The sequence below is a fragment of the Diospyros lotus genome, chromosome 8 (assembly GCF_014633365.1).
Source record: "Diospyros lotus cultivar Yz01 chromosome 8, ASM1463336v1, whole genome shotgun sequence".
Taxonomy (NCBI): domain Eukaryota; kingdom Viridiplantae; phylum Streptophyta; class Magnoliopsida; order Ericales; family Ebenaceae; genus Diospyros; species Diospyros lotus.
Genome location: NC_068345.1, coordinates 24,418,664 through 24,437,738, shown reverse-complemented (window position 1 = coordinate 24,437,738; position 19,075 = coordinate 24,418,664). Strand labels below are relative to the sequence as shown.

Here is a 19,075-nt window from a genome sequence, read left to right as displayed (position 1 = left end):
AGATTTGTGGCTAATCTTGTATTTGGGCCAAGGCGATGACAATGTCCAATGCCATAGATTTCCCAAGATAGCCGAACTTCAAATGAATTACCAGAAATCTAATTTAATTTGAGTATTACGCGTGCATTGAATCTTTGAATTTGGAGTGGAGCATAAGCCTAACTTAGAGTCTCCATGCCATGTATGGAGGTTACTTAAATTAGAGATGCTATCATACCCAAATCCAAATGAGTTATCTGATTAATGCATATTAACTATGTTTTAATTTATGATAGTTGCTTAACTTAGAATTTCTCATGCCATGTATGGAGATTGCTAAACCAAGAACTATCATCATCTTGGGATGCATTTTAATAGCACAACCTCAAATTAATTCAGATATATGTTTCTAGTACCTATCTATCTATTGGGAAGTTATGGGATTGGCACTGAAATTGCCTTGACTCAAAACTTCTTACAGTTACAGTTTACTTCATTCCTGCTCACTTAAAATCAAATGAATTGGCCTGACAATCCAATTTATATCATGGCTTTACTTTTGTTTTATTAACGATCTCCCAATTAATCGACCTGGACTTTCCTAGAAAATTAAATTATGCTACAACGCACACTCATACACTAGCGAGTATAAACTCCTTGTGTCTGCATGCTTGTTTCTTCTTTGTTTATTTTGTATGTGTTTGTTTGAAATAAATGCACAAGGTTAAGCACAGCTAGTGTTTTTACCTACCCATTTGAATAAGAGTACCTTTCTCAAAGGAAAGAGTGTTAGGATCAGTCCAAGGGTGGTTGATTTGGATTTGATCACTAAGCCCAATATTGGTTATTGTTTGATCTATTCAACCATCCTTCCTTGTGATGAGATAGACTTGTTCAGTGGTGAGCTCCCCAACATTTTGGATAGTCCTGAGCATTATCTAATTCGAGTAAGTTCTCTCACCCCTTACTTTCTATCTCTTTTACCTTATTAATTATTTTTGTTTGGTTTTCCTCTCATACTCTCCATCTTTCCCTTTTTCTTTTCATAGTGCTCAGCATACGATGGTAGCTCATGCCCATGCCTGGGATCATCACTGATTCGTTAAGGAGATGATTACCTACTAAAATCATGAGCGTGGAAGATTAACTACATAGTCCCAGCAAGCTGATCTGGCATTTAGTAACGCTCAAAAGGAGGCCAACTCTTGTTGTCAATCTTGTGAGAGTTTCCAGTAGCAGCTTACTCGATCTGAGGCACAATATGATGATCAAGTTGGAGCTTTGGAACACAACATGGATCAATTGACTTAGACATGTGCTTCACTACGCTTGGAGGTTGAGCAAAGCCATGCTCGAGAGAAGGAGATGCAATGAGAGCTGGAGAAAAGACGAGATCAGATTCGAGCAAAGGCGGTATGCTAGTATTGCCTTTCCCATGATTTTTTTGAGAGGAATTAAGGAAAAGTATGCTGGTTGCTTTCCTAAGCTCATATTTTCTCTAGGCCATTCCTTCCTAGAGTCGTGGAGACCTAGCGAGAGCTTCGACGACATGATTTACTTCGACGCACTACAGGCGTCTATTCCTTAGATTGGTGCAAGTGTGAGCTTGGGGCCTTCAGCCTCGATTCCTATCTTAGTCATTCACTAGTAGATAATTTAGAAAACTTTTCAGGCCATTGGGAATCTTATGCAAATGGTCCAGGTGCTCCAGAGGAGATCGACGTGTTTGTTGGCTTGGACAAGGGCGAGGATCCTGATCACCCTAGGGTCCTCCCTATTAATGATTGATCATACTTGTACTTTTTCTTTTGTGTTTGATTACTTGTACTTGGATATGAACTAAGACAATGTTTTGTATTGTTTTACTTTAGTTGGCTATGACTTGTTTCCAAAAATTTCTAGCTTTATCACCTTCTAAACTATATGCTTTCTTTAGTTTTTGTACTGTAGTTTGGGAGCATTATCATTTCTTCTTGCCCTGTGTTTTCTTCTATTGTCATTGTCTTTAGAGACTTATCCATTCCGTTTTTGGTCTTTTTATTTCACTCTTCCCCACAATCCTCATGACCTTTGTTTGTAGGATATATTTGTTTGACCTCGAGTGGCTCTTTTACTAAGGATTTTTACAATGATGTAGACTGTGTTCCAAGTAATAGAGATGCAACAGCCATTCCCACCTGTCCAATGTAGCATTTCAAAATCTATCAATGTATTGGAGCAATGTTTCTTTACTGCTTTGTTTGATATTGAGATATGTGGCTTTTTTCTTTTGTTGGCTTTGTTAGAGTTAGGGGAAAAGCTCGACACATGATTTCATCTCCCCATCCATGTAGTACCATTAGTGATTCATAATTCTGGATGTGATCATGAGGATCTTCCTTGCCCGAGTACGTACTCATTTGAGGTATTTTAAATTTCCTTAGTAGAGGTTGATCCATAATGGCAGATGTGAAGGAAATTCTTTTTCTATAACGATCATCAAGTGTGGGTAATAACTTTTTTTGCTCTAGGACCTTCTCGATCACTTTTTCCATGTTTAATGTTTCATGAACACTACTTGATGATAGCTCCTCAATTTCATTAATCTTTTGTACCTGACTTATGGGAGAAGACTGCTCTTCATTTGTAGACATACTTTCAACATTTTCTTGGTGTTTTCCCTTGTGATAATTCCTTTGAGAGCCCTTATGTTTGTTTAGTGTTCTTTCCTTTTCTTCCTTATGTACTTGGGAAAGAAAGGGTTCTCGAGTACAAGTTCTTTAAGAGATGGTGAGATGGGGTTGAGCCTTATACTGTTCAGGTGTAGGCTCTAAACTTTCTTCTCATCCTTCCATGGGGTGGCTGGGACTAGCTGTAGATCACCTAAGAGTCGATGGTTTGTGGGGCTATATTTTTCTGTAGATCGGTGGCTTCTTGCAATACCTGTATTCCCTCCTCATACTAGCATTGTAAAGCCTCATAATTGGCTCATGGTACCATGGAGAAAGCATGTCCCGAGGGATTGACGAATTCTCCAAGATAAGGCTCTTGTTGGTTCTAGAAATAGGGTCCTAGTTTTCCTTTATAGTGAAATTTCAAATAATCATGAGATGGTATCCTATGCTGGCCTTGGGAATAAACCCTCAGTGATTTTAAAGGGTAAAAACCATGTCAATTTCCCAATTGTAGAACTTCTGATGGGGCTTGAGGATGGATACTTAGCTGGTTTTGCAGAGAAGTCCTAAAGTGTTCCTAAGGAAAAGCCGTCTGGTGCCAAGAGGGAGGAGTTGTCCGGTGCCCTGGGGGAAATGCCATCAAGCATCCCGAGGGAAGAGCCATCTAGCGTCCCGAGGGAGGAGTCGTCTGGTGTCCTTGTGCCTCCAGTGATCGCACCTCTATTCCTTCTTACCCTTGCTGTTGAATGGTGGCGCTTCCAGGTTGGGCCATTGTAGATAGATTGTTTATCTTTTCGTACGATATTTCCACAAATGACGCCAATTCTTGTTGCCAATATACAACAATAAATTTGTTGGAATGAAAGCATCGTCATCAAGCAGCCCAAGCCTACAAAAATAAGAAAACAATCAAAGGGCATGGGGAGGTTCCCATGCAAACACTCTGATACTTAAGTCAGACACTAAAAATAATAAAGGTTGGATTGAAACTAGTATCAGAAACGTACCTTTTCAAGAATATGTTTCTGCCTATTTATAAAGAAATATGAAGTGATCTAAAGTGTCCCAGAATTAGGATTCTTGTAGATAACGCTTTTCTTGATTAATCCTAGTCCAACTAGAATTAGGATTGTTGTGGATAACATCTATCTTTAATAGATGATGTTTATCTTATCCTTTTACAAATAGAATTTCTTATGGATAATTATTTATTCTTTTTCTAAAAGATTTCTTTATGTCGAAATTATCAGGTTCACGCATTGTGTGGGACCCCCCTCCCCCCCGGTATGGGAAATTTTTACCTCTTACCCCCAAAGAGTTATTTTGGGCTTTCAAACCTTTTTGTCTTTTAATGGGCATTTTCCCATGACACAACATTAGGATAGAGCATTATGCACATCATATATAAGCATATTTATCATTCTATCACAAAAGAACATAATCAGACCTCATAAAATAATGAAATAAAGCTCAAACGATCATAACTATCCTCTTTGACATCTGTAAGTAGCGGCTAGTTAATGGCTATAAAATTCAATTTCAACTTACTTCCATTTGATTGCATGATACTAGATACTCTACTAGTTGAATAACACTACTCGAACTCCTTTAGCCTTTAATCAATTTTTAGATATCTATAGAGGGAACGCTTGATTGACTAATTTTTGGTATTTGATTTTTTATGTTATTACTCAAGTATATCAATCCTAACAATCGATTTGATAACGAGATGCAGAACCCTGCTCTCTATTTTGTTCTAAATATTTGACTGGAGCTCAATCTACTCAATTATGTAATCCCAAATATGTTCTACAAGATACCTAACAAGAGTTCATTCGAGTGGTAGTATGAAAGATGATTAACTCAGTCTTACAAACTTCATTTACTCAAATATTCATAAAGTGTCTACTCGAGTAGGAATGAATTCTAGGTTCACTTGATAAGGGCTCAAACACTTATCCATCCAAAAACTAACATATGATTACTCAAGTGCTATTGTGAAAGAAGGTTAAAACTATATTTCCAATCACATTCACTTGAATACTTAGAAAGCTCTACTAGAGAAGAAATATAAGATATTCATAGAATTTTTCTTAATGATAATATGTTGAGTACAACACTTGTTACTCAACTAGAAGATTTCATTTTCTAGATTCAAATAAAAACCATTCTACTTAGCTCATTTATCAAATCATAGTTCATAGAATTTTTCTTAATGATAATAGGTTGAATACAACACTTTTTACTCAACTAGAAATTTTCATTTTCTAGATTCAAATAAAAATCATTCTACTTAACTCATTCATCAAATCACAACACATAACACAAGGATGCAACAACTTGAGCATCATGATATTTCATTCATATATACCAAACGAGAACACACATCAGTCGAATGGCTTACCTATCATTCGACTGAAATAGAATATATTTGACATCATACACATATATGAATATTGCATATTTCAAATAACATTTTAAAAGATAGATAATCCAAAACATTATCACTTGAAAGCATTAATTTGACAACTCTGTTCGAGTGAAAGAATAAGCATCACTCAATTGATACCTTAAGAATCACAATAGCTAGATCAAATATTGTTGAATTTTATAAGTTCTAAATTCTTTTAAATACTTGAATGATTTTGATTATCAATCAACAAACATTCAACTTTATAAGTTTTTCAAGAGTTCCTTATTGAATTTTAGGACTTGAAAACTTTAAGGATTTGATATTAAATATCAAATAGGCAATCTAAAATCTATGGATCAAACCACAAACATTAAGAATATATATATATATATGTGAGACAGATTTCTTCTCAAGAAATGCTATCACATATTTTGAGCACTCAAAAAACCATGAGCTCCACATGAAACTCATGCAATATGGATATTTAGAATATTCTTTGAAATCCTTAACAATATTTTTATAGGTAAAACAAGCACATTAACAGGTAAAGCATAAAACAAGCTTAATCACAAATAGATAAAATATATTAACATATGAGAACATTAAAGTTTTGGTATAAAGCAATTATCATCAAAACACTGAACAACAAATTAACACTTTAGATATCTATAAGACTATTGAATATCTGAATAGTTTTAGTATAGAGGTTCAAACAAACTTCAAGAACAAGACATGTACTAGACACTATATATTTAGACATATGTATCTTGGACTTCAAACATCTATATGAAGCCTTGACATTCTGGAAGGGATTTAAACTTTTGTAACTACATCCTTAGGCGTTTGAATAAAGACCTTGAGTTTGGTTGCATTTTACACGAGATTTGGACATCTAAGCATGTGCTTTAGACATTTATATGATGGTCTAGATGAGGTTAACATTTTAGGGTTGGTTCAAACATTTGGCCATTATTCTTTAGATGTTTCAATGGTCATCGAACATCTGAATGTCACTATTCAAACGTATGAAACGTTCTAAATTGCTTAAGATCCATTTTAAGACTGTCTTTTAATTTTTGTGCTATAAACTATTTTTGTTATCATGAAACTTAAAATATTCAAGATCAATAATTAGCTAGGTTGTGATCTAGTGGTTCTTGGAGTGAGGATCCTTGGGTTCCCTCCTTACGTTGCATTTGTTATGACCCTTTTGATGGGTCATTCCTCCTACCTATATTGGGATCTCAAAGTTAAGTCAGTAATTACCCCTTCCTTGCTTTGTGATGGTTCCTTGTTTCACCTTCTTTCCTTAGAATCGCACAGGTTTATGTGTAGAGTTTCCAGTTCTTTTGTTGGCCAATAGCCTTATTGACTTGTTTATTTCATTGTATTGGCTTGTATTCGTGTACATGCTTGGGTAAGGTTTGTTTATCTCTTGATGTTGTAGCCCTTTTTCCCTTTTGTTGATCTTGATGAAAGTAAAAAATAATAAAATAATAAAAAACAATTTGATATTCTCAAATTGGAGATTGATAGATAACCATATTGACTATACAAAGAATAATGCAAGTAGAAATATCAAACCGACTAGCCTAAACTATGTTAGAGTCGATTTTTAAGGACATTACCCATGGATGGAATCAAATCTTCAATTAATTAGGATAAAGCTTATTCGATCCTAGGGATAACAGTCACTCTTGTCTTACTGGCCATTTGAGGACCATACTGATTACTTCTTTGACTACAAGTTTTTTCAACAGTGGATGAGCTTGGGGTTTGATTGCATGTTGCTGGTATGATTATGGGGTTATAATCACATAAAATGATTTTGTTAACATATATGTATACCATAGATAAGTGCAACAAACTCCATGGATATCCTCCCGATTATAAGCCTAGACAAATGAGCAATAATTTTGGTCAAATGGCTACTAATAATCACCCTAAAAATCTTGTTGTGAGTCAAGTGTCTGGACCAATCTCTTCTTAAACTTAGGAAGTAGAAGGATTTATGCAGTTACTAAGCCCACTACAATACCAGAGTCTATTAACCATGTTGAGCTCTCACCTCTCAGTTGCTAAGCAGGCCAATGCTGAATAATGCCCCTTCTTCTTCTGATCATGCATTAAGTACCTATCTTTCTATTAATATCAATTCATTGCTTAATAATCCTAATCATTGGGTGCTGCACTCCAAAGCCACAAGCCATGTGTGTTTCAATCATGCATCTTTTGATACTTATGTTATTTACCAGATCACACACTGATTTTAGTTCAATATTTGGGTCGTGTTAAGATTGCCTCACATATAATGTTGGGAGATGTCCTATATATGCCTCATTTTAAGTTCAACCTCATTTCAGTGAGTGCATTAGTAAGGCAAACTTCCATGAGTCTCAATTTTACTTCTCATACTTGTATAATATAAGATACACACTTTGAATATGATTGGCAAGGCTGAGTTGATTGGAGGATTATATGTCTTGGATGTTGTTTCTAGTGTAATTGATTTTGGGGGTTTTCTTGTAGCCATAGTGGCTAATGATAGTAAGACTACTTGACATAAGAGGCCAAGGAATCTTTCTTTCAAAACACTAGATGCAAGAAAGTCTCAACTTCAATTCAATAATAATGGTCATGATTTCTATTATGTTTGTTCCCTGGCTAAACAAAGGAGATTGTCTTTTTCTCTCATAATCATCTATCAAAGGGTGTTTTTTATCCTATTCATTGTGACACTTGGGATCCTTTTCATGTTCCTACTTATGCTGGACATAAGTATTTCCTAACTTTGGTTGATGACTACATGAGATACACTTGGGTTTTCCTTATGAGACATAAATCAGAGGCTAAGGACTTTATCCCTTAGTTCTTTTCTTTGGTTGAGACTCAATTCAATATGGTCATTAAGAAGTTTAGGTCAGATAATGCTCCTGAACTTAAATTTTCTGACTATTTTTCTTCTAAAATGAGTTATACACCAATTTTCATGTGTTGAGAGACCCGAACAAAACTCAGTGATTGAATGGAAACATCAGCATCTCTTAATTGTGGCACATGCACTCTTCATCTAGTCTAGGGTTCCCATTCAATTCTAGGGTGATTGCATCCTTAGTGCTACTTACTTGATAAATATAACTCCTTCTCCTCTCTTACATTCTAAAACCCAATATCATATGTTATATCAATCCCCTGTTAATTATACCTCTCTTCGCATGTTTGGTAGCCTTTGCTTTGCCTACACATTACAATCTCATAGGTCCAAATTTCATCCTAAGGCCACTGCTTGAATATTCATTGGTTATCCTCTAAATGTTAAAGGATACAAACTATATGATCTTCACACTAAATCTATTTTCATTTCTAGAGATGTGCAGTTTTAGGAGCACATTTTTTTTCTTTTTAGTGTTACCAATTCCGACTACTGACCTACCTTTTTCTCATGCTCTTTTGCATGTTGTTTCTTCAGAATTAACTGCACCTGCTTCATTTCCATCAATTTCTAGTAGTCCCACTTCCTTACCGAGTCCTACTCCTCCTATTCCCATTCGTAGGTCCACTAGGGCTATTAGACCTCCTACATATCTTCAGGATTTTCATTGCAACCTCCTCTCCCATAAAACACCTTCTCCAACCAACAATTCTTATCCCTTGCATCACTATCTCTCTTATTCTAATTTTTCTCCTTCTCATAGTTCTTTTCTCCTCCAAGTATCAGCTGATATTGAGCCTCAATTTTATCATCAAGCTGTTTGTCATGCCCACTAGAGAGATGCCATGAAAGTAGATCCATCATACTTGGACAGTTACATCTTTGCCTTCTCACAAGCATGTCATTGGGTGTAAATGGGTTTATAAAATAAAATACAAGTATGATGGATCTATAGAGAGACAAACGGCTTGCTTGGTTGCTAAAGGATACACCCAACAAAAAGGACTAGATCTTTTGGATATATTTTCCTATGTAGCAAAGTTAGCCACTGTTAAGGTTTTGTTGGCTCTTACTGCTATGAATAAGTGGGATCTTATCATTACAAAAAAATTGATTTTTTGCAGTGATTTTTTTACAACGATTTTTTTAAAATTTAGCAGCAAAATTCATTAAAACATTTAATTTTGCAACAGTTTTCAAAAAATCGTCGCTAAAATTAAAAAATAATTAAATAATTAAAAAAAAATTGAATTTAGCGGCGATTTTTTAGAAATCGCCGCTAAATTAAAAAATAATTAAATAATTTAAAATAAAAATTAAATTAACATTTGCAATGATTTTTCAAAATCGTTGTTAAATTCATTAAAAATTTGAATTTAGCGGTGATTTTTCTCAAAAACCACCACTAAATTCAAAAATAATTAAATAATTCAAAATTAAATTAAATTAATATTTGCGGCGATTTTGAAAAATCGACCCAGAATTCATTAAAAATTTGAATTTAACGGCAATTTTTGTGAAACCGTTGCTAAATTAAAAAATAATTAAATAATTCAAAAGTAAAATTAAGAATTTAATTATTTTTAATAAAATGAAAAATAATTAAAAAATTAAATTTTAATTCATTAAAAATTTAAATTTTATTTAAGAAAATAATTAAAAATTAAATTAATAAAAGGAAATATAAAATCTTAAAAAGAAATTTAAAATTTAATTTAAATTAATTGTAAAATTAATTAAAATTTTACTTTATAAAAAAATAAAAAGTAATTTAACAAAATTTTAATAATTTTAAAAAATATAGAAAATCCTTTTTTATTTTTTAATCAATTTATTTATTTAATTTAAATCAATTAATTTATTTTTAATTTATTCCTTTATTCTTTTAAAAAATAATAAATTAATTAATATTTTTTAATTTATATTAAAAAATATAAAATATAATTTTAGAAAATAGTTGTTGGATTAGTATATAATTTATATGGGCAAATATATAATAAGGAGACTTGGTAAATCAGACGGTTACGCTCACAACATTGCCACCTAGCATGCCAGGTCTAAGCAAGTACGTGTGCAAGGGTCTAGGCACGGGCGGCCCTTAGGAGAAATTAATTTTTTAATTTCTTTTAATTTTAATGATGATTCTAAGAACCACCGCTAAATATTTTAAAAACTGCTACTAAATCTCTAATTTTGCGGTGGTTTGAAAACCGCCGCAAAAAATGTAATTTGTGATGGTTACTCCAACGATTGTTGAAAACCGTCGCTAAATATCATTTTTTTTTCTAGTGTATACAATTAGATGTGAATAATGCTTTCCTCGATTGAGATCTTTTTGAAGAAGTGTATATGAAATTGCCTCTTGGATATAAGCCTCCAGTCTCGGTTGGATCACAGGGGGAGAGGTTGGTTTGCTGGTTGCATAAGTCAATTTATGGTTTAAAATAGGCTTCGAGGCAGTGGTTTTCAAAATTTTCTCATGCCCTCATTTAGTTTGGTTTTGTGCAAGTCAAATCTAATTATTCACCAAGGGTGCTGGTTCTTCTTTTGTGGCTCTTTTAGTGTATGTGGACGACATTATTCTTACAGACCTTAATCCTAAAGTTATCCATGATCTTAAGTTGTTTCTATGCAACCAGTTCAAACTTAAGGATTTAGGTTGCTTGAGATATTTTCTTGGGTTAGAAATTGCATAATCTGAAAAGGATATATTCTTTGCTTAAAGGCATTACACGTTGCAATTGTTGGAAGATTTTGGTCTTTTGGCTAGTAAACCCACTTTTCTTCCTATGATACCCAATCTCAAACTTAGTGCTATTGAGGGTGATTTTCTTGAAGATCCTTCACTTTATCAAAGGTTGACAAAAAGGTTTCTCTATCTTATTATTTCACGGCCGAATATTACCTTGGGAGTTCACAAACTCAGTCAGTTTGTGTCTTGTCCTAAGAAGCCCCATCTTGATGATGTCTATCATCTGCTACAATATCTTAAGGTTGCCCCTAGACAGGGATTATTTTTCTCAACAGCTTTTTCATTGCAGCTTCGAGCCTTCTCCGACGCTGATTGGGATTCTTGTTTAGATATCTGACGTTCTATCACTGGCTATTGTGTGTTTCTTAGTGATTCCTTGGCATGTCCTAGCATTCTAAGAATGCAGCCTATAATATCTCATTCCTCAGCTGAAGTTGAGTATCATGCCATGGTGTCTATTGCAAGTGAGCTTACTTGGATTACCCAACTTTTATTGGATTTTCAGGTTTCTCCTTCTATTCCTGCTCTTCTATATTGTGATAATTAAGCGGTTGTCCATATTGCCACTAATCCGGTCTTTCATGAGCATACCAAGCATAGAGAGCTTAACTGCTATTTTGTTCGGGAAAAAATCATATCTAGTCAAGTCAAACTTCTTCCTATTCAGTCTCACCATCAGTTGGCAGGTATGTTCACTAAGGCTTTACCTCGCTCCTAGCTTTCTTTACTATTATCCAAGATGGTCGTCCTCAATCCTCATGGTCCATCTTGAGGAGGAGTAACAGAGTGTTTGTTGTTTTTAATTCATTGTATTTTTGCTTACTTGTATTTTGTTTGTTGTTATTTTAGTTGTTGTTGCTAAGCAATGGTATTTCTGAAATAACATTATATTAGTTTAGGGATATTATTTAAAGTCGAGATCTCATAATAAAGTGAATTTATGAGGCATAATATTTCTCTTGTGTTTGTCTTCTCTTCCAATAAGCCTCTTGAATGATTTGCTCAAATGGTTTTTGGAGCAACTTGATGCCTTGGTCGACTCTAAGAGCCATTTGCATTGAAGTAGCAGAGCCGAAGTTCTCGATGCCTTTTGAAACATCAACTTCTTCCGACAAAAACATTGTCGTTCGGATGGTGATTCAAGGGCCACCAATAGCATTGTCGCCATCGATCGAGTGTTGGAACAAGAAGGCATTGGCTAGGGTGGTGGCGATGGTGACATAAACCCCACGAGAGGCGAAAAGCCTGGCGGTAGCCACCAGAGGAATTAAGTGGCTTGTGAAGAAGTATGGGAGGGAGAAGACATTCATTATACGACCATCTCCGGCGGCCATGAATTAACGGCTTTAATTAATTTCAATGGCGGAAGTGAGTGTAATTGTACGATACGAAGTACAGAGGTGTAGAAGCAGACGGAGCACTAGCAGTGATGCATCCTTCGCAGGGAGAATGGAGGTGGAAGGGGGAGGAATAAGTTGGAAAACGAAAGGCCGGCCGCCGGCTTTTGGCATATTCTTCTCGGATATTAGAATCAGAAAATTTGTAGCGTTCACAATGTTACAGTGCAAATATTGTTTGTATGGGAAGAGTTAGGGCACAACGTGGCATCCAAAGTTTATAATTATATTTATACATATTTCATGTATGTAGTGCTGATATTATTTGTTCTATCTCTTTAATTAAAATATTTGTTAAAGAGTAATTGATATTGTACGTGTAATTAATGTGTACCCAATATGCGTATCAAGTATTCCGGTTTATTATTATGAGATTTTTTAAAATAACATTTTAGTAATGTATTGTTATCTTCATTAAATTGAATTATTATTAATTTATTATACCAACAATATTAAACGATAATACTTAAATGACAGCCTTATTTCCCGTCAAAAACAAATTAAAATGAGAAAAAATTACACATTATATTTACGAGATGTAAGACATCAGTAAAAATTATCTTCAACGTTTAATTAAGAAAATAAAAGAAATATTATTTAAGTTTAATATCATGTTCTAATTTCATTCTCACAGTTAGTTAATCATAATTAAGTATTAAAAATGACTAAAATATTCTTATGTTTAAAGAATATTTTTTACTCTTTTCTCCTTTTTTTCCTCTCTTCTGATCCCTCTCTCCTACAATAAACCTACATCTCCTTATTTCTCTCACTCGATCTGAAAAACTCCCTCTTTTACTCTAAAGAACTCTACAATTTCCAAAAAACACTCTCTACAAGTGGAAGAAGATAAGGGATCTTCCCAGTTTTTTTTCTAAAATCAGAGAAGAATAAATAATAAAATGATCATTTTATTTCTTTATGTAACAACAGAGGAGATCATTACTATTTCTCAAACATAAAATATACTTCTTATAATTAAATCAAACGCAAAAAATGATTATTACAATTATCTCTTATTTTTAATGTAAAACTCTTCGAGATGCTTTTCAAATTTCAATTAATAAACACAGCGTTAGATACAAGAAAAAAGAATAATATATAAACAGCATCGGTGATATTTTTTAGAACTCCCCCAACTTTTCTTTACTGATATAGCTCAATTATTAACACCTCACGTTCTTCTATTTGTAGAGCATCTCCCTCTTCTCAACCTTTCTCGAACAAATTTGCAACAAGCTCTGAGAAGGTCATGGAGCTTGACCAACAACTTTACCTAATGACCCAAGAGAACGGGGGACTTTGTTGGCCTCTATCTTTGCCCCATTCTTGAGCAATTCTCTCGAATTTTGCTTAACATTCACCAACGTCATTGATTTCTTGATGTGTCGTTAGCACCATGCAAAGTGGGTAAGGAACTGATTCTTGAGCTGTTCTAAGCTAGTGATGGAATCATTAAGCAAGATCAAGTACTAGATTTGAGCATTACCTTCAAAAGTCAACGAAAAGCCTAGTTTCAATCTGAGGTTGATTGGACAAGCATGTGGGACGAGAATCTGCTATGTGATCTCCAGGGTTACTTAGGCCAGTATACAGATTGATAGATGGAATCTTAAACTTCTAAAGAGGGATCTCGACCATTATTGAAAGATTGAGACGTTAGTTCAAGCTCCACATAAAAGAAGCCTCCGATCCCCTCTTTAGACATTGAATCATCTTTTCCAAGAGCTTTAAATTACGTTCTCTTTATTATTTTTAAATTATTTTTAATTTTTAATTTTTTAAAATAATGAAAACGTGTTCTTTTTATTAGTTTTAAAAATATATTTTTAAAAATAAAAAAAATTATAAAAAAAATTCAAAACAACAAAAAGTTGTTTTGAGTGTTTTCATCCAAAACAAACTCAAAACTCAAAACATATTTATTTATATATTTATTCATATTTTATTATTGTAATGGAAAAATATTACAAAATTCATTAACTTTAAAATGTATATATATTTTTAATAATATATTAACATTAAATATTTATAATTTACTTAATAATCAAATTTATTGAATAAAATATCATTAAAAAAATATTTTCAAAATTTCAAAGAGAACTCGTTTTCTAATTTTCTGTTTTGAAAAATAATTTTTTAAAATGATAAAGAGAACGCATTTTCAATTTTTTAAAAATATACTACCAAAACAGAAAACTGAAAATGAATTTAAAACTCAAAACTGAAAATTGAAAAACAAAGAGAACGTAGCCTTAGTTGTTGAGCAATTTGTGTTTTGATATAATTAGAAAAGAACTTTGATAAATTTGGTTCAATGATGATGTGTCTAAAACAATTGAAAAAATTATAATGTGTATCAAAATTTTAATTGAGTAATATGTTCAATATAACGGAGTATATGATCTAGTATATGTAAAGAATCAACAAAGATTTCAAGTAAAAATCAATCAAGTAAGCCATGAGAATAATCGAATAATGCTATGTGTACTTCAAAAATAATCGATTGCATATGTAAAAATAATCGAGTAAAGATAAGAAGTACTCAACTACCTAAACCCTTATACTCGAGTGTGTGATACATTAATTTTCTATTATCTTAAAATTAAACGAGTAATGTGTTTTTATAATCGAATCGTTTGTACTCAAATGAATCCTTTTTGTAATCGAGTAATCTTAAGTTAAAATTTTTAGGCATTATTTTACTCAAGTGAATGATTCTTATAATTGAGTGATGTTTATATACTCGAGTAGATATCTTGTGTAATAGAATAAACATAGGCTAAAATTTGGCTAAGTCCCTAGACTTAACATTTAATCAAGTAATTATATGTGTGTACTCAAGTAAAGATCATAATTAATCGAGCAAACAAGTAAATAATGCATACTTCTGTGGCTTGAAAAAATAATCAAGTAATGGTATTCTCATACTTGAGTAAGTATAAAATATAATCAATTGCATAATATATATAGTCAAGTAAGGATCAAACTTAGTTGAGTAATGCTAGTCTATACTCAAGTAATACCTGTTAGATTTCAAAAAATATAATTGTTACACTACAATCAATGAGTCTGTCTTGACTTTTCAATGTATTTAATGTTCTTCAAATATCATATACATATTTTATCATTAACTAACCATTTGTTTGAGGTTTGTAGAGACAAAATATGACAGTTATGACTCAAACGAACATTCTGTTTTTTTATTAATCTGTCAACAATATTTAATATAGAAAATCTATAAATAAGTAATGAAACATGCTGAAGGATGTTACAACTTTGACGACATCTTTTACAACACACCGAGCTTACTGGTCTCATTTTTCTCATGCACTCAAGATCTTCAAAAGATAAATTTGATTGAGATTTTCATAGAGAGTTATGTAACTCTATATTCTAAATCTTTCTTTCTTTCAAATATTCAAAATATAGAGTTATGTAACTCTATATTTTATCATATACATATTTGTGTCCTTCATTGTAAAATCTTATTTTCTCTTGATAAATCATTTTCACATTATTTGTGAAACTTGTCAAGGTTAAAACTAAACGTGTAAAAGGCATTGGTTATAGCTAAGTTAAGTATTAAAAAGCCATCTTGTAAAAGTTAAGTACCTGAACTTGCTTAAAAGGTACAAAGGTAAAAATTGTGTTTACCAAAATCCTTAGTGATGAACCGAGATAATGGACTAATCTTTAAGGCTGAATTACTCCAAATCATTTGTGATGCATTCTTATTTTATTTACGTTCTTTAAAAAAAATTTAAAAGAGTGAAAAAAACTTAATTCATCCTCCTTCTTAAGCTAAATGTTTCGTCATTAGTCTTTACTTGTGCTCAACCTGCCCATCTTGGAAATAGTCATGCTTCTCATTTTTAAAGGGTCTATCACTTTTGGAGTTTTTGTAGAGATCACTTTTACCCTTACCCTCATTGTTGAGAGTTGTGAGCCAACTTGTTCAGGTGTTGTTGTTGGACTGATGCTTTTCATTATTAGAAGGTCCATTAACTCTAGGTTATTAATGTGTTAAGTCGTAGCTTGGTCAAGAGGAGGAGCTTCATTAACAGGCAACAGTGTTCTTTGGTGGCTTCGAGTTGAAGATGCATGACGAGGAGGCATGGGGGGAGTTTTTGGGAGCTCTTTTACATAGACCACTGAATGATCAAACCCATGGTGGGTGTCTGTTGATGATGCTAGAGAAGATCACCAAGTATGTTTGAGTCTAATCTTTCTGCAAGTGAATGACTCCAACCCCCAATATGGCCTTCATCAATCAAATTTGTACTTGAAAATGAATCAAACAAATACAAAGTACTATGTCTCTTGATGTCATATGCAACGATTAGAATCTTCGAACTCTTAAGAGAAATCTTCTAATCGTGAATCTTTTCATTGGTTAATGGAGGATCTGGGAGAGCACATGTCACGCTTGATTCTACGAGGCATGTGTCAAGTTTTAACTTAGGGGACACATGGCACCCCTTGTTAAGCTATCTTGGAAAGGGTATTGGGAATGTAATAATAAATGAGCCTATTTTGAAGAGGTCCCTTTTATCATGTGAAGATTTTAGTTAGTCATAAAAACTATGAATTTTAGTTGATTGTTAAGTAAATAACAAATTCACAATTTTTGATTTAATGATTAATTAGATTAAAGCCTTTAAAATATTCAAAATGTCGTCAACTTTTTACCTCAATCTCAACCATGCAAATTAATAACTTTAGCCGGTTGGTTTAATTGGCAACTCTCAAGGGTATTTTTAAAGTTTTTTTTATAAAATTAAAAAATGTCATTCTTGTTAATGTATTTTCTCATTTTTTTAGTAATTGGTACTAATTTTTAGGATTGAAATCGTCCAAACCTCTAAATTATGTTTTGGGTAATTTCGAATATATGGTGATTTGAAAGATAGTCAAATTAAATTTGAGAATTTAATTTAAAAAATAAATTACAAATTTTAAGCTACCCATACCGACAACAATTGTACACCCTACGTACCCTACTATATTCGATGCATAGATAGAGAATGATTAAAATTGAATGTGAATTTAAAACTTAAAAAATTATTATGATTAATGTTTTCCAAGCACAAAAATAAGCTTCCTGTGGATTTTTATTGCATCCATTTTTCCCAGATTTGGAGGAGACAAAATTTTCAAATTAATTTGAAGCTACTCTTTCCAATTTTTGAGAAGCACAAGCTGTGATCTCCCCAATCAAAGCATCCAAATCAGAGTACGACGACCCACCTTCCTCCACTGAACTCTTCACCATCGCAGCAATCTCCTCCGCCCGCCGTCTCATCTCATGGCCTTCCTTTGAGCTACCCATCAAGCAAGTTATAGCCTTCACGATCTTATCTTTTCCCACAACCGGGCTCTTTATGTCAAACCCGGCGTTCCACACATCCGACCCGACTTCAACTCCGATCTTCAGGATCCGACTTATGAGCATCTCATTGAAGAATTGCTCCGCAAACAACGGCCATGTGATTAGAGGCACGCCGGCAGTGATCCCTTCTAACGAAGAGTTCCAGCCGCAGTGAGTCATGAACCCTCCGGTCGCCTGGTGATTCAAGATCAACAGCTGTGGGGCCCAATCTCTGATAATCAGACCCTTGTTGGCTTCCTTCATTCTTTCTTCAAACCCTTCTGGCAACCAATCCTCTTCTTGCTCTTCAGCGTTCCACGATTTTCTCACCACCCAAACAAACGGATGCCCTGAGGCTTCAAGAGCCGATGCCATTTCGGCAAGTTGGCTGCCTGAAAAGTGTATCATGCTTCCAAAACAAACGTAGAGGACTGTGTTGGGCTTGTGATTGTCAAGCCAACTCAAAGAACTGTGCTTCTGTGTATTATTAACGGAGTTTCTAATTTCTTCTTGCCCAGCCTTCATTCTGTTAAGAAAGTGAGAGGCAAGGCCGATGTGCCAACACTTCCTTCCCATGACATTCTTATAGTGGTCAACATAAGCCGGTTCAAGCTCAGAGAAACTAGTAAAAATAATGCCGTAGCTTCTAAGCTCTGACTCTTTTACCAAATTTATCAACTCTCCAAACTGGGTTTTTGTCTTAGCATAATCTTGTAGCCTAGCCCTCGTCATCTCAATCTTGTCGGGAAGACCCGGAATTACAAAAGTCTCAGTTTCAGACTGTACCTTGTCATGAGGAGCGAAGAGCTTCAAGCTATGCGAAGTAGAGTGGTAGAAGCAGTTGGTTGCGTACACGGCGAGCCTTGGAATTCCCATCTCCCGGGCGACGTCGGCCGTCCAAGGATACATCATGTCGGAGACTATACAATCGGGGTGAGCCTCTCGAATCATTTGCTCGAAGAGTTTTTGGAGCAACTGGATGCCTTGGCCGACTTTACCAGCCATTTCCATTGAAGTAACGGCGCTGAAGTTCTCGATGCCTTCCGGAACACCAACTTCGGCCGATGGGAACTTCACCGTTCGAACAGTGATGCGGTGGCCGCCGGAGGAGTTTTCGTGATCTATCGAGTGTTGGAACAAGACGGCGTTGGCTGGGGTAGTGATGATGGTGACGTTAACCCCGCGGGAGGCGAAGAGCCTGGCTGTGTCAACCAGAGGAATTAAGTGGCTTGTGGCGAAGTATGGGAGGAAGAAGGCATTCAATTTCAATTTGCGATCTCCGGTGGCCATGATTTGCTTTAATTAATTCAACGTGGCCGGAGAAAGAACTGTAAGTATAAGATCGATGAAGTACAATGATACGTACATATATCCCTTGTGGGGAAGCCAAGGACGAGGTTGCAAATGGAAGGCTGCCGGCCGCCGGCTTTTGACCTTTTCTGAAACGCCATATCCGATATTCTCGTTCCGGAATTATGAGGTCACAGAAATTTCTAATATCCGGACGTGACATGCCTCGAGATACTTTATACATAAAGTTTCTATATATTTCATATAGTTTTTTCTTAATAATAATA

The 19,075-nt window shown here is 34.3% G+C and overlaps 1 protein-coding gene across 1 annotated transcript; it reads right to left on the bottom strand.

Moving 5' to 3' along the window:
• Window positions 1-17,288: 17,288 nt before the first annotated feature.
• LOC127808580 (nuatigenin 3-beta-glucosyltransferase-like) lies at window positions 17,289-18,788 on the bottom strand. Its single transcript, XM_052347152.1, has one exon. It carries the CDS (start codon window positions 18,786-18,788, stop codon window positions 17,289-17,291), a length of 1,500 nt encoding a protein of 499 aa, XP_052203112.1.
• Between the last annotated feature and the right edge of the window lie 287 nt (window positions 18,789-19,075).

What these genes read in the sequence shown, in the direction of transcription:
- LOC127808580 (XM_052347152.1), bottom strand. Translation starts at nt 18,788, where the DNA reads ATGGCCACCGGAGATCGCAAATTGAAATTGAATGCCTTCTTCCTCCCA.